The sequence below is a fragment of the Lepus europaeus genome, chromosome 2 (assembly GCF_033115175.1).
Source record: "Lepus europaeus isolate LE1 chromosome 2, mLepTim1.pri, whole genome shotgun sequence".
In the NCBI taxonomy this organism is placed as follows: Eukaryota; Metazoa; Chordata; class Mammalia; order Lagomorpha; family Leporidae; genus Lepus; species Lepus europaeus.
The window spans coordinates 174,766,410-174,790,855 of record NC_084828.1 but is presented as its reverse complement, the minus strand read 5'-3'; the positions used below and the strand labels follow the sequence as shown (position 1 = coordinate 174,790,855).

General features: G+C 53.1%; 1 protein-coding gene across 1 annotated transcript in view; it reads left to right on the top strand.

Annotated features, from left to right (window-relative positions):
- The window catches only part of SCN10A (sodium voltage-gated channel alpha subunit 10), a 95,534-nt gene that overhangs the window by 31,899 nt on the left and 39,189 nt on the right, over positions 1-24,446 (top strand). The window contains 5 exon segments of the mRNA XM_062216356.1: positions 360-530; positions 4,550-4,816; positions 7,151-7,262; positions 15,434-15,672; positions 19,310-19,483. Coding sequence (XP_062072340.1) covers positions 360-530; positions 4,550-4,816; positions 7,151-7,262; positions 15,434-15,672; positions 19,310-19,483 — 963 coding nt within the window.

Genomic DNA, 24,446 nt, shown 5'->3' with positions numbered 1-24,446 from the left:
GGGGTACACCTGTATGCCCCCACATCTGGGGTACACCTGTATGCCCTCACATCTGGGGTACGCATGTATGCCCCTCAGGTCTGGGGCACGCCTGTATGCCCTCACGTCTGGGGTACACCTGTGTGCCCTCACGTCTGGGGTATGCATGTGTGCCCTCACGTCTGGGGTACACCTGTATGCCCTCACATCTGGGGTACGCATGTATGCCCTCACATCTGGGGTACGCATGTATGCCCCTCAGGTCTGGGGCACGCCTGTATGCCCTCACGTCTGGGGTACACCTGTGTGCCCTTCACGTCTGGGGTATGTGTGTATGCTGGGCCCCACCACCTGCTGCAGCTGCTCTTTTCTCTCCACAGGTTCTGACAGCGCTGGGGGTTGACACAGCCTCCCTGCACTCCCACAGTGGATCACCTTTAGCCTCCAAAAATGCCAATGAGAGAAGGCACAGAATGAAGCCAAGGGTGTCAGAGGGCTCCACGGACGACAGCAAGTCACCACAGTCCGAGCGTTACAACCAGCGCAGGATGGTAAGGGCTCCGGTTTGTCTCCAGAGATCGCCTGCCTTTCCAGCTGCCCTGGCCAGTGGGGGGAGCTGGAGGCACACGATCAGGAGGACGTGTTAGTGATCCAGACACCACTTCCAAATGCAGCCTCAACTAAAATGGACATTGTGGTTAAGGAAAAGGGGTGAGTTATAAGAACTTTTATGGAGGGAGGGGTGATGAGCAGGATTGGACCCTGGGATGTAGAAAGAGGAGAGAGGAGTCCAAGATGACTCCCAGATTTCAGAACTGGGCAGTGGAATCACTGATTGGCAGGTCCGGGACATGGGGAAAGGGTTTCCTGTCCATGGTGCTGAAATCATCCACAGATACTCTGACACCAGGCTTCAGGCCCAGTGGCTCAAGCTGTCATGTTTTGTTGGAATCCATCTCTGTGACGCACTCCAGCCCAGAGATGGCTTCAGCTCCTCACCTCAGACCCTGCATCAACTCCCCCCTCAACGTTCTGCCTCCCATTTCAAGGTTTGCAAAAATCCCTCTCCACGTTTCTTCCACCTCCTCCCTGCCTCCTGAAAGTCATGTGTGCCCTAAACATGCCCTTTCCATGGGCTTGAGAGTCAGTCCCCTCTCCATGGCGGGGCAGCTCCAGCACTAACAGCACAGGAAGGGGATCCATGTGGCTGTTGTCCAGGCCTCTTGCCCCCTCTTCCCTCCCAGTCTCCTTTGCTATGCTCGCCTGCAGGATGCTTGCTTGCTTGCTTTATTTTGCAGCCTCACCTCTCCAACCCTGGATTTATGTGTGTGCTCCATGCACAGGTACACTCATGCACTCGGGCCTCAGTGCCACCCCACACCAAGGCACTGGGCTACGCCTGTGCCCTTCTCTTCCTTGCTCTGCCTCTTTTGAGAGGCACCTGGCATGCACACCCTGGAGTTTATGAGGTTTTCCTAAGGAGGTTTGGCCGAGACTGCAGCAATCACAGGACAGGATGAGTCACAGCTCCCAGGGAGGTGTCAGTGATGCCCTGAGCTGGGCTTTCCTGTTCCCCAGTGAGTCGGCCCCTCGGAGATTAGCACCTGGATGTCCAACAATTGTGTGGCTTGTGTGCTTATCTCTCCAGTTAGGCTACCTTCAGGGGGAGGAAAAGAGAAGTTTTCGCTCAACAATACTAGGTGCTTGATATATAGGACTAAAATATGGTCTCTTTCCTGAAGATTTCCATTAGGGGTGAGGAGGCAAATGCAAAAACAGCTATGTGTCAAATGCTGTATTAAAGACATGTACATGGGGTCAAAAAGTTTGTGGAAGTGAAGTTGAATTAAAATATAAGTTTGTTCAGTGGCAAAAATTTTTTTGAAGTCCATGCATTGTAGTTTTCTTTTTTTTTTTTTTTTTTATGGACAGGCAGAGTGGATAGTGAGAGAGAGAGAGAGAGAAAGGTCTTCCTACTGCCGTTGGTTCACCCTCCAATGGCCGCTGCGGCCAGCTCATCTCGCTGATCCAAAGCCAGGAGCCAGGTGCTTCTCCTGGTCTCCCATGGGGTGCAGGGCCTAAGCACTTGGGTCATCCTCCACTGCCTTTCCCGGGCCATAGCAGAGAGCTGGCCTGGAAGAGGGGCAACCGGGATAGAATCCGGCACCCTAACCGGGACTAGAACCCGGTGTGCCGGTGCCACAAGGCGGAGGATTAGCCTGTTAAGCCATGGCGCCGGCCAAATAAATCTTTTTTTTTTTTTTTTTGACAGGCAGAGTGGACAGTGAGAGAGAGAGAGACAGAGAGAAAGGTCTTCCTTTTGCCGTTGGTTCACCCTCCAATGGCCACCGCGGTAGCGCGCTGCGGCCGGCGCACCACGCTGATCCGATGGCAGGAGCCAGGGGCTTATCCTGGTCTCCCATGGGGTGCAGGGCCCAAGTACCTGGGCCATCCTCCACTGCACTCCCTGGCCACAGCAGAGAGCTGGCCTGGAAGAGGGCCAACCGGGACAGGATCGGTGCCCCGACCAGGACTAGAACCCGGTGTGCCGGCGCCGCAAGGCGGAGGATTAGCCTAGTGAGCCACGGCGCTGGCTGTAGTTTTCATAATATGCATTTCCATGAACTTTTTGAAGACCCCTCATAGAGGAGGGAGCATCCACTCCTACAGGGAGAGGAAAAGGAACAATGGAGATGAGTAGTAACTGAAGACTTGGGAGGGTTTGAGAAGCAGATTTTAAAGCTGGAAAAAGAGCTTGTGCATACAAAGACTGAGATGCCAGCTGAGTACCCCTTGTTTATTAACTTTCTTATTTGAAAGGCAGAGAGAGAGATCATCTATCCACTGGGTTACTCCCCAAATACCTGCAACACTGGCATTGAGCCAAAGCCAGGAGCCAGGAACTCCACCCAGGTCGCCCATGTGGGTGGCAAGGACCCAGTCACTTCAGCCCTCACTGCTGCCTCCGGGGTGTGCATTAGCAGGAAGCTGGCGTCAGGAACAGAGCCAGGACTCACTCTCAGGCTCTCTGTTGTGGGATGCAGGTCTCAATTGTTTCACCAAATGCCTACCCCTGGGTATTTCTTTAAGGCTAATAGATTAATTGGAGTTCATTCAAGAAGACATCCACTTCCTCTTTTTCTTCGTAAGTTCTGGTAAATAGGCTTAGGCAGTTTTATTGAAAACCGTGTTTTGACCAAGAGCAATGACATGGTGGTTAGATGTAAGACGTGGAGGAGACAACGCACTTGAGACCAGTCGGCCTCCTTGTATGATGCAATTTCAAGGCCATTGTAGTTTGTAGGCTTGGAGATCATTGCCTATCTCTTGTCAAAAAGGTTAATTCTAGAACAGCTGGTGGCCAAATAGGCACTGGGTGTCAGGACCCAAGCTGCTTCTCAGCCTCTTCACTGGTTTGCTTGGTGCTGAAGCACTCCAGCTTGTGATATTTTACACGGATTTGCCAGTTCTGCCCCTTTGCTTCCAGAGGATTTGTATGAGTGATGTAGTCCTTGGGCGTGTATTCTAGGCAGAGAGTGCTTCGTTTTATACTGGACTTCTAGTGATGGCTCCTGAGCAGGACTAAGCTCCAGGTGAGCAAGCACAGACACTCAGTGCCCTGGGATACGGGGAGAGAGAAGGAAAACCCTAGTTGTCAAGATTCCTGCCTTAGTAATTTTGTAAACAAAAGAAATTAAGGAAGGGGGAATCAAGCAATGTGGTAAAAATTTAGTGACAAGTTGATGTTTGTAGTTTAGAAATACTAATATGACTTGAGGCCAGAGTTCGGTGACTTTTTCTGGTCAGGCTCCCTCTGTGTCGTGGGAACTGGCCAAGCCTACACACTAACCCTCTGGGTTCCCTCAGTCTGTGGATTAGCTCTCGTCCCCTGGCAGTGGGAAGCCACACAGTTCTCTCAGTGGAAGGTTTTGATGGGAATTGTTATTGATTTGGAGGAAGGGAATTATTCTTCCAGGAAACTAGGCTGCAACTCCCCTTCCTGTCTCTCCATTGCTGATGGTTCAAAGCCTGCCTCAAGGGATTCTAGAAGCTCATTATATAATAAATCTCTAGTCTCCTCCTCTGCAACACTCATACAGCCTGGATCTAATGAATTGTACAACCTAATTTTCAGACAATAGAGTGCACACGTTCATTCAGCAATCACTTACCAAGCATATTCCAGGACCAGTGTGCATATTAAAATCTCCTCAGTCACAACTTTGAATGAGGAGAAGGAAACTTAAAACAGACTTTTTGCTCCCTGAGGCAAAGGGAGCTGACCCATCCAGTTGACAAAGCTGTCCTTGGCCATGATGACCTATAAGCTGATATTAAGTGTCCTGCGGTCTTTACTCTCTCCTGGCCACCCCTGGTCTGTCCAGAATCTCCTTAACCCCTGGTCCCTCCTGTGCACCCAAAGCAACCATTGGGTCTTGGCTTTATTAACAAGGAAGCAGTGAGACTGAGGCTGGGGAAATGGAGTGGGTGGAGAAAATTGTGCACTAGGTTTGTTGGAGAACCAGCTTCCCTCCAGCCTTCTTCTCTACTCCTCTGGGGCAACGCCCAGTCTTTCCTAGGCCTGAACTCTGGGAGGCGCCGGGCTAGCCACGGCAGTGTTTTTCACTTCCGAGCCTCTGACCGAGATGCCTCATTCCATGATGGGGTCACAGATGATGGAGTCTTTCGTGGAGATCAAGAAAGCCAACCCGGACAGCAAGGCCCTCTCCCTAGGAGCCCACTCACTCAACCCCCCAACCCTGGCGTAGGGCATGGAGAAGATGGACACCTCACATTGCCCACCAGTGAGCCTGCCCCTGGAGCCACTGAAGTCTTGGTGAGTTTGTGAATGCTCTAGATCTAAAGATGCTTCCATCTAGAGGTCTGGGGCCAAGAAGCCATGTGTATCACCAGCAGAAGTATTTAGCTGTCTCTCCAAGCAACTCCCGTTAGAGACAGGACAAGTGAAACCCGGGAGAGAGGGAGTGTACTTGAGCTCAGACAGGCTTCTGGTCCACCCTGCAGTGCAGTGATGCGGCTTATTTTCCATGCGACCCCATATCTCATCTTATTTTTCCCTCCATCCCTATTCACTTCCACTGCTTTAGAGATGGACTTTCTTGCTCTCAAGGTGAGTGTCTCTTCCTACTTGTGGTTCTGTGCCGAGAATCCAGGGATGGCAAGAGGGAAGCAGAGAAATTCATGGAGATGCTCGGAGCAGATCTTAGCAGCAGCAAAGTAATCCCTGCTTTACTCACAGGAAAAATGGCCCAAGTGCACACATTGGGCAGCAGCGAGCACCTGACCAGCACTCTGATACAATAGTCACAGAGCATAGTGGCAAACCCGGGAATCCCCATTAGGCTGGGGCTGTAATCTAATGGTGCTCTCCTCCATTCCAGTAATGATGCTTCTAGTGTTTTTCAGCTGTCCTCTCTGGCTAACCAGGGAGACAGAGCAATTTGTAAACAGACTTGCAAAGAGGCCCTTGTGTGATTCTGCTAACTCAGATGCGTTGTACAGAGTTGCCCTGGCTCAGCCTGATGGAGTGTCACGTGACCCAGGGTCCCAGCAAGAAACAGACCACTCCAAGAGAGAGCTTCAGTAAACCCTACAGAGTGTGAGCTGGGGTGAGGAGGCACCTGCATGCTCGCCACAGTGGGGACCTCTTGCACACCTAGGGTAGAAGTCAGAACCGACGGGGCCGCCGGAGACGACCTGTGATCTTAGACGATCACAGGTGCTCCTCAGCCGTGCTCCCAGAGGAGCCAGGAGATGAATCACTGACTGGCTCTCCTTCCCATCATCCTCTGATGCCTGTCTGTGCCTCCCATTGACCAGAGCTGACCAGAACCAGAAAGTGAGTGTGGTGCCTTCTGCCCGGTCACCCTCCCCAGGCACGTGGCAGATGAGAAGGTGGAGAGCAGCTCTGCTAGGCACGCTGGACCAGCAGAGAGCCCTGCCGTCAGGGCAGCTTGCCGGGGTCTCTGGGAAGAAGTCCATCCACATTCAGGGCGTCTCGTGCCTGTCTCCTGATGGGCCCCTCACATTCTCTGTCTGCTCCCAAGATTATGGCCATCCCACGTACTCTGACTTTGATTTCGTTCTCATTCAGTTGTTTGGCTAGCCTGGGACTGACGCTTCGAGCCCTTCCTTGTTGCATTGATAGGGATGTCAGAGCTCACTCACAGGTCACATCTCACCTAAACTTCCCGAGCCTCCATCTCTCCTTGTAGAATGCTCTCTGATTAGCTGGAGGGTTCATCAAAACAACAGAGTGCCTGCAACGTATATACATTTGTCCATCAAAGAACAGAGGAGCTCCTAGGAGTCCTATCAACATTTTGTGCAGTTCAGGATCCTACAACAGAACATCATAAACTGGGTGACGATAAACAATGGAAGTCTCTTTCTGGAGGTGGGGCCGTCAAGGTCAGGGTGCCTGCAGATTTGCTGTCTGTGGAGGGTCCACCGCCTGGTGTGCAGATGGTGCCTATTGCTGTGTCCTCACAGGATGGACAGTGTAAGGGAGTTCCCTGGAGTCTCCTATCCCAGCTACGAGGGCTCCACCTGCATGACCAAACCACCTCCCAAATCCACCTTCAAATACCATTACCTCCAAACCCACAGCATTAGGATTTCAACATACACGTCGGAGTAGGTCCCAGACCTTCAGTCTACTGTAGACAACCTGTGTCTGGACAGTCAGGTCGCACAGACATTCCATGCAGAGAGACCATGGATGTTGGGAAGGAAGTGGTCTGTGAGAAGGAGGTCAGGACAGTCCAGCACAGAGCAGGAATCCTCTAAGTTTCCCACGCACTGCCTGGTTCCAGCTCCTGCCCTGTAGTAGAAACCCTGAAGGAGCTTGAGACAGCCCCGTGCGCACCTGCTGCCCAGGTCCTGTCCTAGCGTAGGCAGTCACAGAGCTGCCGGTAAACCCCAGCCACCCTGTCAGCTTCCACCCTGGGCTCTGGCCCCATCTCAGCCCCATGTCCTTGTGCTGATGGCTGAGCTCTTAGCCCGGGTTCTCCACGTCTGACTGTGGAGGGTGTCAGCGTCACTGGCAGCTCTGTCCCAGGAGTCCGGCCAGCAAGAGCCTGAGCCATCTGTCGTTACCAGTGAAGACTGAGGTTGGCGCGAGCGTCCTGCTCTGTTCGTGTCACTGCAGGCCTTTGATGCAGGAAAGAAGAAGGCGTTCCTGTCAGCAGAATTTCTGGATGAGCCCCTCAGGACCCAGAGGGCGATGAGTGTCGTCAGCATCATGACCTCCGTGATCGAGGGTAAGTGCTCGTGGGAGCGTCTGTTCGCTGTGCTGTGCTGAGAGCCGGGTGCGCAGCAGGAGGAAGGCCCTAGCTCGCCCAGTGGACACTCCTCTGTGTCCTGAGATCCGAAACACCCCTCCCGCACGTGCGGAGACAGAGCCCATCACCCTCCCTCAGTGTGGTTTTTCACGTCTGTAGTTTTTCAAAATCACAAGACTCCAGTGAATGAAACACTCTGGCCCACCTGTTGCTCAAATACACATCGGCTATAAAGCAGGTGCTCTCTGCACTCACAGAAGTGGGTTTTTAAGAAGTTACTGTCAGAGACCAGAGAAATCCAGGCCATCTCTCCGGCGTCCTAGAAATGTAACAGTCTTACAGTTTCTAACATGACAAAATTATCCTGTTTTTCATGGCTGTAACTTTCACAGCTGTGAATTAATTTCTGCCACAAACCCCATGCTTCATTGAAAGGTAAACAAAGTAAATCAGTCCATCGGCTTCACTAAATTGTTGCGGATTTTGGGCTCACGTTCGGTTTTGGGTTCTGACATGGGAGTGGGAATCCACCCGGGCTCCCCAGGGCTGTGTCTAAGTACCAACCCAAGGGTGGTGGAAGGGAGTGGCACCAGGTTCTGGCCACCTGCCAGCCAAGAGCCCATAGTGTGTGATTTCATCCCTCACCTGAGCACAGGGTTCTCCTGACGTAGCCTTTATTCTGCCTCGGGCTGTGTGGGATGTGGGGTTGGCCACATCCAGTTACGAACCTCCCCCGAGCAAATCGAAGAGTCCTGGGCTGGAGGAAGAAGGGGGTCTGAGTGTCGAGGAGCGTGGGCGCACCCTTCCCAGCCCTGGGATGAAGCCTGACGTGGGCAGAGGGTGTGATGCAGTGGAAACTCCCAGAACGGTTGAGGGACTTGAAAGCAGGGCCTGTAGGTGCCTTGTCTTAGGTGAATCCAGAGATGGAAAATATTAGAGAGAGAGCCACAAGCTAAGCATGGCACAGGCCAGCAATGTGCCTGGGTAGGGGCCGCCCCAGGCACCTTCAGAGAGTGCTCAGTGGCTGCAGAGTGGCAAGAGAGTCCCCGGGTAACAACTTCCCCACAGTGAAGGCTATGGAGGAGATGAGTGAGAGCCAAAGAGAGAAGACACCTCCGTGCATGGCGCTCCCACAGGAGGCCCAGTGGGCACCACAACTCAGGCAGGGTGCGCTCAGCAGTGACTAAGGAGCATCCTGACCCTCCTGCCGTCGGGACTTCCCGGCCTCCGGCACAGCCTGGAACACGGAATTAACCAGAGCAGTGTCCAGGGTGGGCAGACAACACTCCTAAGCTGCATTTCTCACTTACCCAAGTTTATATTTGGAGAAATGTGTACTCAGTCTTTTCCAAACATGTTTGTTTATTTTTACTCATTTGAAAGGAAGAGATACATAGAGACAAACAGAGCTCTTTTATATACTGATTGACTCCCCCAAACACCTGCAACAGCCAAGAGTGGCCAGACAAGGACGGGAACCCTCACCTGCACCCAGATCTCCCTCGTAGGGGGCGGGGACCCAATGGTTGAGCCTTCAGCACTGCCTCCCAGGGTGCACGTTGGCAGGGAAGTTGACGTGGGATGCAGGCGTCCCAAGCAGCGCCTCAACCACTGCACGGAATGCCCTGCCCTTCCTCATGCTCAGGCAGCGAGGTGTAGACTCAGTCGTTTTTCCTCGTTGAGAATTATTTACGAGGCACTTTTTATTGTACTGGTGTCTGCACTCCTGACGTTTTTCATGGCTGCACAGAACTTCATGATGCCTGTTTGCCTGGAAGTTTTCCGTGCCCACCCTCGCACCACAGTGCTAATACAAACGTGTGCTTCTTCGTGTGTTCCCTAGAGCTGCTACACTTCCTGTTCCCTGCTTGTCACTTGTCCACTCATCAGCAAGCATTTACTGAGTGCTGTTACGTATCCCACACGGCTCCGGGCTCTGGGGCTCAATGGTGACCGTAACGGAAGGTCCACATCCTGAGATGCAGGTGCACACAGTGAACGAGCACAGGGAGATTTCGGGCAGTGATAAGGACTGGGAGAGGCAAAAAGGAGGGAAGGAGGCGGAGAGAAGGGAGGAGCAGAAAGGGCGGCTTTGGATCGCGTGTTTCGGGAAGGCCCTTCTCCATGACAGAGCAGAAATCTGAGTGAAGAGTCAGTCATATGAGAATCCAGGGAGGAGCGCTCCGTCCACGTGACCAGTGAGCAAAACCTGCAAGACGGGCACAGCAGTGAACCCAACGTGTGTGCCCAACATCCCAGTGTAAGAAAGATACAGGGGCCGGCGCCACGGCTCAATAGGCTAATCCTCCACCTTGCGGCGCCGGCACACCGTGTTCTAGTACCTGTCGGGGCACCGGATTCTGTCCCGGTTGCCCCTCCTCCAGGCCAGCTCTCTGCTGTGGCCTGGGAGTGCAGTGGAGGATGGCCCAAGTCCTTGGGCCCTGCACCCCATGGGAGACCAGGATAAGCCCCTGGCTCCTGCCATCGGATCAGCGCGGTGCGCCGGCCGCAGCGCACCAGCCGCGGTGGCCATTGGAGGGTGAACCAACGGCAAAGGAAGACCTTTGTCTCTGTCTCTCTCTCACTGTCCACTCTGCCTGTCAAAAAAATAAAAAAAAAGAAAGAAAGATACAGGAAGGCCTTGGGGTGGGGAGAGGCAACGGAGGACACTCATCAGTAAGGACACAGCCCTGGAGCCCGAGTGCCTGGTGGGCAGCCTGTGTCTGCCATGGTGGGAGGCCTTGCACCCTTGGAGCTCCGTGAACTTTGCGGTGCCTCAGTTCTCTCACCGGTGAAAAACTGAACATGCACTTGCCTGGCAGGGTTATGTGAGGATTCCGATCCTTAGAACCAGACCTGGCACATGGTAGATGCTCGCCAGATGTTGACTGTCCTGTTCACGGGGTTGCCAACTCTGAGAGCAGAGATGCTTCTGCTTTGCTCACAGCTAGGAGAGCAGTGCACAGCACAGAGCTGGCACTCGGCAAATGGTAGCTGAATCAATGGTGAATGACTGGGCCTCACAGAGGCGGCACTGGGGGGAGTGGTGCTACTTCGCAATGATCTGAACTGATTAAACAAAGAAGAAAATAAGGAACAGTCGAATATCTTGGGGCAGGACACAAGATGCTATGGGAGGAGACAGAAACTTCAGTAAGGGAAACCTCAGTGTAGGTCCAAAGTGTCAGTTTTCTGAGCCCAGTGCGTGCAGCCTTCCCTGGCTACGTGTTCGGGCCTCGGTGCCCACAGGCTACACGAAGCGCACTCACGCTGTCAGAGTGATGAAGGGCTTCAGAGGCCCACGAGAACTTGGCAGCTCACTGAGTTCAAGGCGCGTGAGCCATCTACGCTTGACACTCACACTGAGATTTGACAGTTGTCCAAAGCAGACGACCAGGTGAGGACCAGAGCAGTGTGGACAGCTGCCTCACGCTTAGCGGGAAAGAACGTGGAGCGACTCACTAGTCTGGTGCTGAGTGTCTTGAAGGAGAAGTGCAGGATGCTAGGGAAATGGGTAAGTTTAGTCTGGGGTCACAGAAGCATTCGAGGCTGCAAGGACCCTAAGGAAGAGTGAAAACCCCTGATGTAGGTGGAACAGAGAGAGCAACAAGGAGGGGCTGGGAGCAGATCCTGAGAACTCCCCGGACGACAGCGTGGAAGTAGACTTCATCCTGAGAGCAGTGAGTGGCCACTGAAGCAGTGCGGGAGCAGGGGGGGCTGTTGGTAAAGGTCGCTCGAATACACAGAGGAGTTAGGAGGGGAAGTGTGTCGGCAGGGGACCTGGGTAAGAGACGGCAGTGCCTGGGCTCTGGGGTAGGGCGGGGGGTATGAGGGGAAGAGGAAGGGTCTGAGAGCTCTCTCCAGGACCCAGGATCCAGGACTTGATGATGCACCTTTGTCTGGTGTGGGCAACCAAAGGGCTACTCTGGCCATGACCCGCTTCAGGGAGAGCAGGGGGCTTCGCTGGACAGCGATGAGAGGGGAGGAGGGATCGAGTCTGGGACTCGGGTTTCGGGTTCCCTGGGAAACATCCAGGTAGGGATGTCCGATTGCAAGCTGATGCTACAATAGGTGAGTCTAGAAGTCAGACAGCAAGCAGCCTAGGGATGCGTATTGGAAAGTGTATGTGAACATAGATGGGGATTTCGACAAGATGCAAGTGGATAAGGTGGTGTAGTGGAGATCAAGCCCAGAGAAAAGATGGTCTGGGGCAGAGCTCGAGCAAACTGCAAAGATGAACGGTGGGAGAGAGGAGACGGGGGCAGCGGGCATGCCTGGAGACGGGAGGCCCAGAGGAGCGCAGTACAGAGCCAGGAGGAAACTCCTTCAGCAGAACAGAGATCAGCAGAGGCTGTGCTGTGGAAAGGTCGGGCTGGATGCCGCCTTCGGAGTGTCCACAGCTATCTCTGGTGACCTGAGCGGAAGAGGACTAGTCGCAAACAGGGGTTGGCAGACACGATGTTGGGGGCTTGGAGAGGGAGGCATCGCATAGACAGGAGGTTTGCTGTGAGGGTGAAAAGGTGACCCTGGCCAGGAGGGTTTTCCGGTTTTTGTGTTTTGGAGGCATTGGTGTGTGTGTGTGGAGAGTACATGCCGATGAGGAGGACCTGTGGGAATGGGAAGACTGACGATTAAGGAGAGCAGAGAGATGCACACCTAGACACTGACCATAACGGGGGCAGAACCCCCTGGACCGGAGCAGGAAGAAAGCTTCCACGTGGCCTCACTCTTTCTAGAGAATGCTCTGGGCAGGGGGACAGTCCTGCTGCAAACTGGCACGCGTGTGGCTCTCAGCCTCCGGGTCGCCCAGCAGTGCTGACGCTGCTTACAGAGCACAGCCCCTCTTCCCGGCACACCTCACAGACAGGCGGCTTCACGGCTGCCGGCTGCTCTCGGCACCAGGGAAGCTCCTGCGTTCCCCCCTGGGCTGGCTGGTTTTGCTCCTGGGTGTGCCGACTTCTTTACGGAAATGTGCTTTGACATCTGGTGTCCGAAAAACCCACAGCCAGTAATTAAAACAAGCCAGTGCTGAAGGCAAGCAGTCTATCTGTGAAAGAGAAATGGACACCAATATATGAAAATGTAGACAAGTATAGAAATAACTAGTGGCAAAATCCTTGGAGAAATGAACGATTATAAATAGTATTGATATTAATAAGAAAAGATTGGAAAAAGTGAACCAGATCAATATCTTATTCCTTACCCAAAACAAACCCCAAGCGTACCAAAGTTCTCCATGCAAAAAGTGAAACTAAAGGAAGGAGAAGGCACGGACAGAAAACCCTCACAGGTACAGCATGAATGCAAGAAAACAGAGAAGCAATGAAAAATCTGAATAAAAATTTCTAGAATTCTTTCATTTCTATAAGGTGAACAGATTTCATGTATTCCATATATACAGATTTAAGAGCGTGGTGATACTTCCGGCCCTGCCCTCCTTCCACCCACACTCACACCCTCCCCCTCCTTCCTTTCTACATTTTTCTTTCAATTTTTACAATGACATACCTTCAGCTTATTTCATAAGCACAGCTCCCCTAAGTAAAGAATCCAGCAAGTAGTGAAGTACAAAAACCACTGTTCTCACGAGTATAGACAGGGCTGTAAGTAGTCACATCTCAGCAGGTCAATGTCTCTCACTTAGGTTACAATTCTTTTGTTTTCTATCAGTTACCACAAATATGGGAAAGCACGTGACATGACTGTTTAGGGAAGCAGTGAGGGGATGAGCTGTTAGCAAACGTTGGGGGTATGCGATGCTTTTGGTACCTTCATTTGCTTTAGAAAAAATGCACCTAGTAGTAACATTCAAGCCTTGCACTGTGCCTGCAGTGGAAGTTACCTCCTCCCGCCGAGGACCCCCACCCCACACCCCGTTCCCTGGTCTCCCAGCAGATGTGCCTGCAGTGGAAGTTACCTCCTCCCGCCGAGGACCCCCACCCCACACCCCGTTCCCTGGTCTCCTAGCAGATGTGCCTGCAGTGGAAGTTACCTCCTCCCGCCGAGGACCCCCACCCCACCCCACCCCACACCCCATTCCCTGGTCTCCCAGCAGATGTGCCTGCAGTGGAAGTTACCTCCTCCCGCCGAGGACCCCCACCCCACCCCCCGTTCCCTGGTCTCCCAGCAGATGTGCCTGCAGTGGAAGTTACCTCCTCCGGCCGAGGACCCCCACCCCACCCCCCGTTCCCTGGTCTCCCAGCAGATGTGCCTGCAGTGGAAGTTACCTCCTCCTGCCGAGGACCCCCACCCTACCCCACCCCACCCCCCGGTCCCTGGTCTCCCAGCAAATGTGCCTGCAGTGGAAGTTACCTCCTCCCGCTGAGGACCCCCACCCTACCCCACCCCCCTTTCCCTGGTCTACCAGCAGATGTGCCTGCAGTGGAAGTTACCTCCTCCCGCCGAGGACCCCCACCCCACCCCACACCCCACACCCCCTGTTCCCTGGTCTCCCAGCAAATGTGCCTGCAGTGGAAGTTACACCCTCCTGCCAAGGACCCACACCCCACCCCATAACCCACACCCCGTTCCCTGGTCTCCCAGCACACCCCTTCCCAGTCACTGTTGTATCCTTTAAGCCACATCCTATCCAGATACAAGCACATACACACCACACCCTTAGAAAGGTTTTCTCCATCACCACAAGTCAGTCTGCCCTCTCCCTGCTCATAATGTTCTTCACTGTGTTGTTATTGTAAAGAGCGGGCACTGTCTGTCTTCGCCTGTGTGGGCTGCTGTCTATACAGCAGTGGAACTGCTAAACCTACAGCCATGCCACTGGCCCTGGTTACACACCCCAGTGGAGGTTGAATGGAGACATCAAGAGTCAGGAGCCCAGTGCCGAAGGACGAGACCAGACACTGGACACGCTGCTGCTCAGCCTTTTGGCCAAGCCCAAGTGCAGAAACCGTGCCTACGCAGACATTTCAAAAAGTTAGTGGAAAACAGGATGAAGATGCAGTTTATTTTGATGCAAAAAAAAAAAGGAAGGAAGGAAATCCCTGCATATGTACGGTTTTCAAAAAGTCTGGGAAATGCATATCATGAAAAAATTATGTATGGGTTTCAAAATATTTTTGCACCAAGACGAACTTTTAATTCTATTTTTCCATGAACTTTAAAAATACTCTCGTATAAACGGCCTGGGTGGGGAATCGGCAAACAGACGGTTCCGTGGGATTTTCTAGACAGAGGGAAAAGAGAGACTAGGAGAGAATGCTTAGGTTCTCCAGCACTTGGCTGGCGTTCGGCGTGGTTAAGACTCAGCTTGGAATGTCGCTACCCCACAGTGAAGTGCAGGAAGCCGAATCCTCCTGCTGCTGCCTTCCCAGGTGCACTAGCAGGGAGCTGGTTCCGCGGTAGAGCAGCCAGGACTCGAACTGGTTCCCGCGTCGCACGGGGCAGCTTAACCTGCACACAACACTGCCAGTGTACATGCTGGTGGGGGTGGCTCAAGGCGGGAGGGGGGATGGCAGGGGCTTGAGTGGGTGGGAGAGGAAAGGCCCCTCGTGTGAGAATGACTCACACACTGCCGGCGGTGGGGGGAAGAGAGGAAGTCCTTACACGAGCAGTTTTGCATCCTGAGTGAAACAGAAGGGAGTGAGGAGTGGAGGGGAAGAGGCCGGGCTGGTGGCCGGAGGAGGCTGGACAGGTGAAGGGGCAGCCTGTGGTGCAGAAGCAGAACTCCTGCGGGGCACTCGCTGGGGCTCCTGCATCGCTGCTGGGCCCAGTTAGCATGGCTGTGTGCTCTTTCCGGCTAGGTTCAGCTCCCTGGGTGCAAGTGCACAGGAGTCTGCAAACTGGGTGCATTCAAGTTGGGTTTCCCAGGGACATGCGATGGAGGAGGAAGGTAAAGGGAATGAGGGTCTGTTAAAGGGACAGGCGTGACAGCTGAGCCGGGGAGGTGGAGAACATGGCAGAAGTAACAGGCAGTAAAAATGCGTGCCCGAAGGTTTGAAGGACTGGATGGGGGCAGGGATTGGGTGAAGCTGCGGGACTAGAGGAGCCGGGGAGCAGGGAGGGATTCCTGGGGAGAGGGGGGGCTGAGGTCGAGATGCTGGAGGCGGTCATGACCAGCCCTAGCAAGGCCTGCGAGATGGCCATAGGAGACGCGGCACTGACAGCTGTCCCTGACCACCCCTGTGACGCAGAACTGGAGGAGTCGGAACAGAGGTGCCCGCCGTGCCTGACCAGCCTGGCCCGGAAGTACCTCATCTGGGAGTGCTGCCCCCCGTGGGTGCGGCTCAAGAGCAGACTCTTCGAGCTCGTGACCGACCCCTTTACCGAGCTCACCATCACCTTGTGCATCGTGGTGAACACCGTCTTCATGGCCATGGAGCACCACGGCATGAGCAGAACGTTCGACACCATGCTGCAGACAGGCAACATCGTGAGTGGGGGGCGGGGTGGCAGCCCTGGCGAGGTGGGGACACGGGGCACAGGGAGGCGACTCTGGAGGACCCAGCTTGAGCTGGCGGAAATTACTTTGGGATGAACAAGCGCAGGCCGGTGGGTGGAGAGAGCCCTGAGTGGGAGGCGGTATTCTGGAACTCCTTAACAGCCTGGGACGGCCACTCGACTCGGGCTCTTGGCTGCTTCTCCTTGGAATGAGGTCGAAGAGCGCTTTTCCGGCTAGCGGCAATCCAAGGACACGGAAGGTTCCTCCAGCTTCCTTACGGCCGCGCCTGCAATCGACAGCGGCCCTGGATCTCAGTGCTGCCATTTAAGCACAACAGAGTGGAGGAGGCAGTGAGGGGGACATGGGGACCCCTGTGCTGGGTGAGTGGAGGAGGCAGGAGGAGGCAGTGAGGGGGACATGGGAACCCCTGTGCTGGGTGAGTGGCGGAGGCAGGAGGAGGCAGTGAGGGGGACATGGGAACCCCTGTGCTGGGTGAGTGGAGGAGGCAGTGAGGGGGACATGGGGACCCCTGTGCTGGGTGAGTGGAGGAGGCAGAGGGGGACATGGGAACCCCTGTGCTGGGTGAGTGGAGGAGGCAGTGAGGGGGACATGGGAACCCCTGTGCTGGGTGAGTGGAGGAGGCAGTGAGGGGGACATGGGAACCCCTGTGCTGGGTGAGTGGCGGAGGCAGGAGGAGGCAGTGAGGGGGACATGGGAACCCCTGTGCTGGGTGAGTGGAGGAGGCAGTGAGGGGGACATGGGGACCCCTGTGCTGGGTGAGTGGAGGAGGCAGAGGGGGACATGGGAACCCCTGTGCTGGGTGAGTGGAGGAGGCAGTGAGGGGGACATGGGGACCCCTGTGCTGGGTGAGTGGAGGAGGCAGAGGGGGACATGGGAACCCCTGTGCTGGGTGAGTGGAGGAGGCAGTGAGGGGGACATGGGAACCCCTGTGCTGGGTGAGTGGAGGAGGCAGGAGGAGGCAGTGGGGGGGGGGGGACATGGGAACCCCTGTGCTGGGTGAGTGGAGGAGGCAGAGAGGGGGACATGGGAGCCCCTGTGCTGGGTGAGTGGAGGAGGCAGGAGGAGGCAGAGAGGGGGACATGGGAGCCCCTGTGCTGGGTGAGTGGAGGAGGCAGGAGGAGGCAGAGAGGGGGGACATGGGAGCCCCTGTGCTGGGTGAGTGGAGGAGGCAGGAGGAGGCAGAGAGGGGGGACATGGGAACCCCTGTGCTGGGTGAGTGGAGGAGGCAGGAGGAGGCAGAGAGGGGGGACATGGGAACCCCTGTGCTGGGTGAGTGGAGGAGGCAGTGAGGGGGGACATGGGAACCCCTGTGCTGGGTGAGTGGAGGAGGCAGGAGGAGGCAGAGAGGGGGACATGGGAACCCCTGTGCTGGGTGAGTGGAGGAGGCAGTGAGGGGGACATGGGGACCCCTGTGCTGGGTGAGTGGAGGAGGCAGGAGGAGGCAGAGAGGGGGACATGGGGACCCCTGTGCTGGGTGAGTGGAGGAGGCAGGAGGAGGCAGAGAGGGGGACATGGGAACCCCTGTGCTGGGTGAGTGGCGGAGGCAGTGAGGGGGACATGGGAACCCCTGTGCTGGGTGAGTGGCGGAGGCAGTGAGGGGGACATGGGAACCCCTGTGCTGGGTGAGTGGAGGAGGCAGTGAGGGGGACATGGGAACCCCTGTGCTGGGTGAGTGGAGGAGGCAGTGAGGGGGACATGGGAGCCCCTGTGCTGGGTGAGTGGAGGAGGCAGTGAGGGGGACATGGGAACCCCTGTGCTGGGTGCCAGTTTTTCCTGTCACATCCAGTTTAGGCACGATGCTACTTTAAACCTTCCTCCAACATTTTTTAGTATTATTTGCTTTCAACAAGTTAAAAAGAAAATCCACACTGGGTTTCAGTGCAGGCTGAATTAAAGTGGCTCAGAGGAGCAGCAGCATCCCAGCCTGGTCTTTGCTGTAATAATTGTTACAGCACCCACTCAAGCCCAGACATGCTCTCCCAGGCTGCTTGTGGATTAGCTGTGTTTTTAAAAAAAGGTTTTATTTATTTATTTGAGAGGTAGAGCCACAGACAGAGAGAAGGAGAGCAGAGTGAAAGGTCTTCCATCTGCTGCTTCACTCCCCAAATGGCTGCAATGGCCAGAGCTGGGCTGATCAGGAGCCAGGAGCTTCTTCCTGGTCTCCCATCTGTGTGCAGGGGCCCAAGAACTTGGGTCATCTTCTGCTGCTTTCCTAGGCCATAGCAGAGAGTTGGATCAGAAGAGGAGCAGCCAGGACTAGAAGCAGTGCCTAAGTGGGATGCCAACATCACAGATGGAGGCTTTAGCCCACTGTGCCACAGTGCCGGCCCTGGATTACCTCGTTTTGTTTGCACCACGACCCTACACGGCAGGTGCTGTTATTGCTCCCTTTCACAGATAATAAACTGAGAGGCAGAAGGTTAAGAAATTTGCCCTGGGATTTGGACCCAAGCTGACTGGCTCCAGAGCCCGTTCTTCTTAACCCTGGGGCTGCACCACCTCAGGCACCTGCTGTGTGTGTGTGCCTGCCTGTATACACACACTTAGTAAGCAGAAAGTGGGAGGGCTCCGGGTCCCCCCAGAGGTGGTCACCCAGGGGCACTGGGACTCCCAGCGCTTCCAGCTCCCCAGAGGCTGCAGCCTTGGGTACAGGGGTCCCAGAGAAAACTCTTGCCCCGAAGTCTCCTCCTCCCCCCCTCATCCCACAGCAGGCTCCAGCGTGCACCTAAGCTGGGCTGTCGTGTTCTGCCCAAAGCTGGTGTGAGATGATATACTGTGCCCCATCAGCGTGTGCAATTACACCACTAAGGCAAGTAAGGAGAGCTGTGCTGTATTTCAGTGAATAACAGGGCTGGGCACTTGGCCTGGCAGTTAGGGTGCTAGATGCCCACGTCCCGTGTTGGAGTATCCAGGTTTGAGTCTCAGATCTGAATCCTGGCTTCAGCTTCCTGCTGGTGCTGGAGGCAGCAGGGATGGCTCACGTGGTTGGGTCTCTGCCACCCACATGGGAGACCTGGACTGAGTTCCCTGCTCCCAGCTCCAGCCTGGCCCAGCCCCATCTACTGTGGCATTTGAGGAGCCTGCCTGGGATGCTGGCATCCCATATGAGCGCCAGTTCAAGCCCCGGCTGTTCCACTTCCTATCCAGCTCCCTGCTAATACCCCTGGGGGCAGCAGAAGATGGTCCCAGTGCTAGGGCTCCTTCAGCACATGCGGGAGACGCAGACTTCAGTCTGGCCCAGCCCTGGCTATTGTGGCTATTTGGGGGGCGAACCAGTGGATGGAAGATATTCTCTCTCTTCCCCCTCCCCTCAACTCTGCCTCTAAGATAAATAAATAAATCTTTTAAAAATTGAATGCAAAAAACAGACAGACTGTTGAGCCCCACCCGCCGTCATTCTGTAGTGGGAGACGCTGAGGAATCGCAGCAGAGCCAGCTAAGGAAGAAAGGAAGGGCATGTGGGTCCACGTGGCTCCAACGCACACGCCCTGAGCACTGGAGATTAAAAACGGGACAGAAGCCAGACCAGAGGCCAGGCTCTCCTTTTAGCCATCGTCCCCCGAGCCCTCAGACCGCACTCTGATGAAGAACCTGCTTCCACCCGCAGGTGTTTACCATATTTTTTACTGCGGAAATGGTCTTCAAAATCATCGCCTTCGACCCCTACTACTACTTCCAGAAAAGGTGGAACATCTTCGACTGCATCATCGTGACCGTGAGCCTGCTGGAGCTGGGCATGTCCAAGAAGGGCAGCTTGTCCGTGCTGCGCACCTTCCGCCTGGTAATGCTTCCCCCGGGACCCCCACCAACTCCAGGCGCTCAGCCCTGGGGATGCACGCTGTCCCCCGAGCACTCCAGCACTCCACAGCCGGCTCCCTTTCCTGCCTGTCCCCAGGGAGGTGGGCACGGCTCCGGAGAGCCTGCAGATGTGGTTCTCCTGGGCTGGCCTTTCACTGACCCCGGGTGGGTCGCTGCCTCTGCCCCAGCAGCAGGCTTCTGTTCTCTTCCCAAATAATAACAACAATGGCACTCACGCCAGCTTATGACGTGTCGGGCACTGGGCCGGCCCCTTGACATGACGTCTCGTCATAGAGAAGAGCCTATTTCTCTAAGTAGCCAGAACACGACAGCCAGGGGGCTGGGCCCTAAGGCAGGGCCAGTGGAAGACATCCAGACGTGGTCCCCAAAAAAGCCACAGCCCGTCCTCTGATAAAGCATTTTTGGTACCCTCAGAGAAATAGAAGCTTGCTGATTTAAGGTGCATCGTGCGACCCACAACGTCCAAAGCCCCAAACAACCAAACAGGTTGACTCCACAGTGGAAGTGGGGTCTGCGGCACTTCCCTCCTGCCCTGGCTCAGATTCATGGCCCACAGTATCACCATGGCCTTGCAAACAGAATCTGTACACCTTCCCCCTCTGCCCTTGCAGCTTTGTGTGCCTGGTAAACCCATAGCCTGGAGTCAAAGCCGACAATTTCCCTTTCCATCTGCATGCAAGGCATGGGCATTGCTGGAGAAAAACAATATGGCTCAGTGGGCTAGTCTCATAGCTTTAATTGACAGACTTTATTTTTCAGAACAATTTTAGATTTTCAGAAAAGTGGAGCAGATATTACAGAAGGCTCCCGTATACTGCATGCGAACACACACACACACACACACACAGGGGTTCCCCTACTGTCGACATTTAAGACAGCACATGCATTACACATAACTCCCCAGTGGCTTCCCACTGCTGCGAGAACAGAGAGCAGGGTCTGACTGGCAGTGTGCCAAGCTCCCCTGACCGCCTGCTCACAAGCCAAGCACTGTCCTCTTGGCCTCTTGCTGCAGCCTGAGGCCTGTCCCTTCCTGACACGTAGCAGGACTTCCCCTGGCACGTGTGTTTCCCCTGCCTGGAAGGCTTTTCCTGTGGCCTGCGCTGGGCTCAGCTGCTCTCCACCTTGGGCACCTGGCCCACAAGTCACCTCCTCCAAGAGGACCTTCCCCACTGTGTGAAGCCGGAGTCCGGTGATGGTTCAGTACATGTGTTCAGATCAGATCAGGGTGCGTGTGTCCGTCTTCTCAAACACCCGTCCTCTAATTGTGCTAAAAGAGCCCTTTCTTGTAGCTCTTTGGAAATACAGTCAATTATCGCTGTGCAGTCACCTGCGGTGCAGTAGAACCCCAGAACCTAGGACTGACTCAGTGCCTGGTGTCCAGCCTGCCAGCCCTCTCCTCTGCTCTCCTCGGCTGCTGGGGCCTACTATTCTACTCTCAACTTCTGAGAGATCAGCTTTTCAGGTTCAGAGAGAGAGAGACCTGCCATTGCTGGTTCACTCCCCAGACGGCCACAACATACCCCGTTCTAACTATTTTGGCTAACATTGTAATATTTAATTTTTCATCCAGAACTGTCTCAGTAATTCAGTGAGTCATCTAGTATCATCTTTTGGACTTCTAACACTGTTAGATCATGTAGGAATAGCAAGTTCTCTCCTCCTCTTCTGCTCCGGTTCCTCCCTCTCTGTCACCCGGCTGTCAGGGCTGTGAGGAGAAGCAGTAAGAGCAGGCATCCTTGAGAACACTTCCAGTATTTTACCAAGTCTGACCTTTGTGGCAAGACTTTTTAAAAACAAAGAACTCTAGCCGGCGCCACGGCTCACTAGGCTAATCCTCCACCTTGCGGCGCCGGCACACCGGGTTCTAGTCCCAGTCGGGGCACCGATCCTGTCCCGGTTGGCCCTCTTCCAGGCCAGCTCTCTGCTGTGGCCAGGGAGTGCAGTGGAGGATGGCCCAAGTGCTTGGGCCCTGCACCCCATGGGAGACCAGGAGAAGCACCTGGCTCCTGCCATCGGATCAGCGCGGTGCGCCGGCCGCAGCGCGGCAGCCGCAGTGGCCATTGGAGGGTGAACCAACGGCAAAAGGAAGACCTCTCTCTCTGTCTCTCTCTCACTGTCCACTCTGCCTGTCAAAAAAACAAACAAACAAACAAACAAAAAAAAACACAAAGAAGAACTCTATCAATTTAGGAAGCTCTTTTTTGTTAAAAATATGTATCATGGATGGATGTTTAATTTTATCAAATAATTGTTCTGTGTGTATCATGATAATCACATGAATCTTTCTTTTAATTTGTTAAAGTGATAAATTATATGAATTGATTTTCTAAGACTAAATCAACTTCGCATTCCTGGAATAAACCCAACTGGATCATGATGTATTTTTTTTTTAAGATTTATTTATTTATTTGAGAGGTAGAGTTACAGGCAGAGAGAGGGAAAGGCAGAAAGAAAGGTCCTCCATCCACTGGTTCACTCCCCAAATGGCTGAAACAGCCAGAGCTGGGCCGATCTGAATCGGGAGCCTCTTCCAGGTCTCCCACGTGGGTGCAGGGGCCCAAGCACTCTGGGCCATTTTCTGCTGCTGTCCCAGGCCATGGTAGAGAGCTGGATAGGAAGAGGAGCAGCTGGGACATGAACCTGCTAGCAACACAGGCAGAGGCTCAGCCCACTACACCACAGCGTAATGTATTTTGAATACATTAGAAAATTCATTTTGCGAATAATTTGCTGTAGATTGTTACATCCATATTAATGGGTAGTGTTTGACCCATAACTTTCCTCACTTGCATCATCCTTGCCAAGTTTTGGGGGTAAGGTATCAAGGTTATGTCAATCTCCTTTGAAAGAGCTGAGCGTTCTCCCTCTTTTCTGCACTCAGTCTTTGAGTAGGAGTGGAATTACTTGCTCCTTGTCGATTTGCTAGAACTCAGAGTGAAATCATCTGGAGGTCAAGATTTGTTGTTGCTGATTGAATTAGGTTTTCTGTTTCTCTAATTGGTTGTTAAGTTTTTCCCTTCTTATCTAAATTTTCAAGTTTGTTGACATGGAGCTGTGCATACTATGCTATCATTTGTGTATAGCTTGTGTGGCTCTGTCTGAAGCGAGGTACCCAGAGAGGCAAGGTTGAGAGGCGATGGGACTCTAAGAACTGGGACCCAGTGAGAGGTCACCAGGTCGTTGCCAGTACGCCCTCGGAAGGGACTGATGCAGCTCTCACGGGCCCCAGCTGCTCTCTCACTTCAGGTTCTGTCGTGTGACCTTGCCTTGTGCTCCTGTCACAGGTGAGGCTGTGTGTCGTGAGGTCTCCCCCAGGGCTGAGTGAGTGCCAGAGCCATGCCCTAGAACCTGCAGAACAGTGGCTTAGAAAGCCTCTCTTCCTTATGAAGTACCCAGCCTCGGGTATTTTGTTATAGGAACAATGAGCCAACGCACTATGCCTCTTTCTCTGAAAAGTCAGTATCACCTACGCTTATGTCACTGTTTTCTTAATAAAAGTGATTTGTGCTTTCTCTCATTTTTCATTAGTCTTGCCAAAGATCATCAATGTAATTAATTTTTTCAAAGAACCAACTTTTGGCTTTTAATCCTGTGTGTGTCACTGATGTTTTTCTATTTCATATAATCCTGTATCTTATCTTAATTACATCCTCCATTTACATACTTTGTTCTTTTCTAACTTCTTATGATGCAATTTTCAGTCTAGTTTCTTTTCCAATAGTCACTTAAGACTTCAATTTCCTTCTAAGAACTGATTTAATATGTAAAATTTTCCTTATTGCTTACTTCTAAATATTCCCTAATTTCGACTTTGATTCATCTTTTGACACAAGGTTAATTAGAAGTGCAGTTCTTAATTTCAAAACATATGTGGTATTCCTAGTCATCTTTATGCCGTTGAATTCTAACTTTATTGTAGTCAGAAAACATATGCTGTATAATTGCAATGCTTTGAAGTTTACAGATAATTTGGTTTTGGCTCAATATGTTGAAAATGTTCTTTATGTACTTGTAAAGAATGTATCTTCTGCCGTTGTGGGGTGCAATATCCTACATATATCCTTTGGGAGGAGAAAGTTCATTGTGTGATATCAATATTCCATGTCCCTGTTTATTGTCACCTGCTGTTTCTAGCGGTTACTGGGGGATGATGTATAAAAATATCTCCCGGCTCTGATTATGGGTCTGTCTGGAGGCTGCATTACCAAGTACATACAGATTTTTAAGTTGCTGTGTCTTCCTAATAAAGTGAAGCTTCTGTAAGATTGACCTTCTTTATCTCTAGAAATGTTTTTTGCCTTAAAAATAATCTCTTTTGCCTGACATTAATTAAATACCTTTGCATCCTTTTGGCTTAGAGTTTGCCAGCTATATTTTTATCTGCTCTTGCACTGACAGTCTTTGTTGATCCTTAGGGTTTTTATATGTCTCTTGCAAATAGTATACACTCAAATTTTGGATTGGTATTTGGTTCTGACAATCCAGTCTTTGTCTTCTAGCCGAAACATTAAGTCCACTTGTTTTATTGTGAAGACTGGCTTATTTGGACAGGTGTGGAGCCGGATCTCCCTCTCTCCTTGATTTTAAAGTGGTTATTTTTCCTTGTTCTGTTTCCCAACGTTGCTGCCTTGAAAACTGAAAACTCTGCTTTTGTTCTCTTGGTGGCTGCCTTGGAAGTGACAGCATAGGTGGAGCTTAACCAAAGTCAGCAGCGTGATGAAATCTTTACTCCGCCCCCACACCTCTTCATTCCAGGTACCCCTTCCCTCGGCTTCCTATCATGCTAGGTAGTTTAATTGTATCTTGATTTTAATCTTTTTTTTCACTAACTAGTGATAAATATTGCTATTATACCAGCAATCCCCAAAACTCAGTAGTTTAACCCAATAAAGTTTTATCCCTCACTCACCTGATGGAAGCCA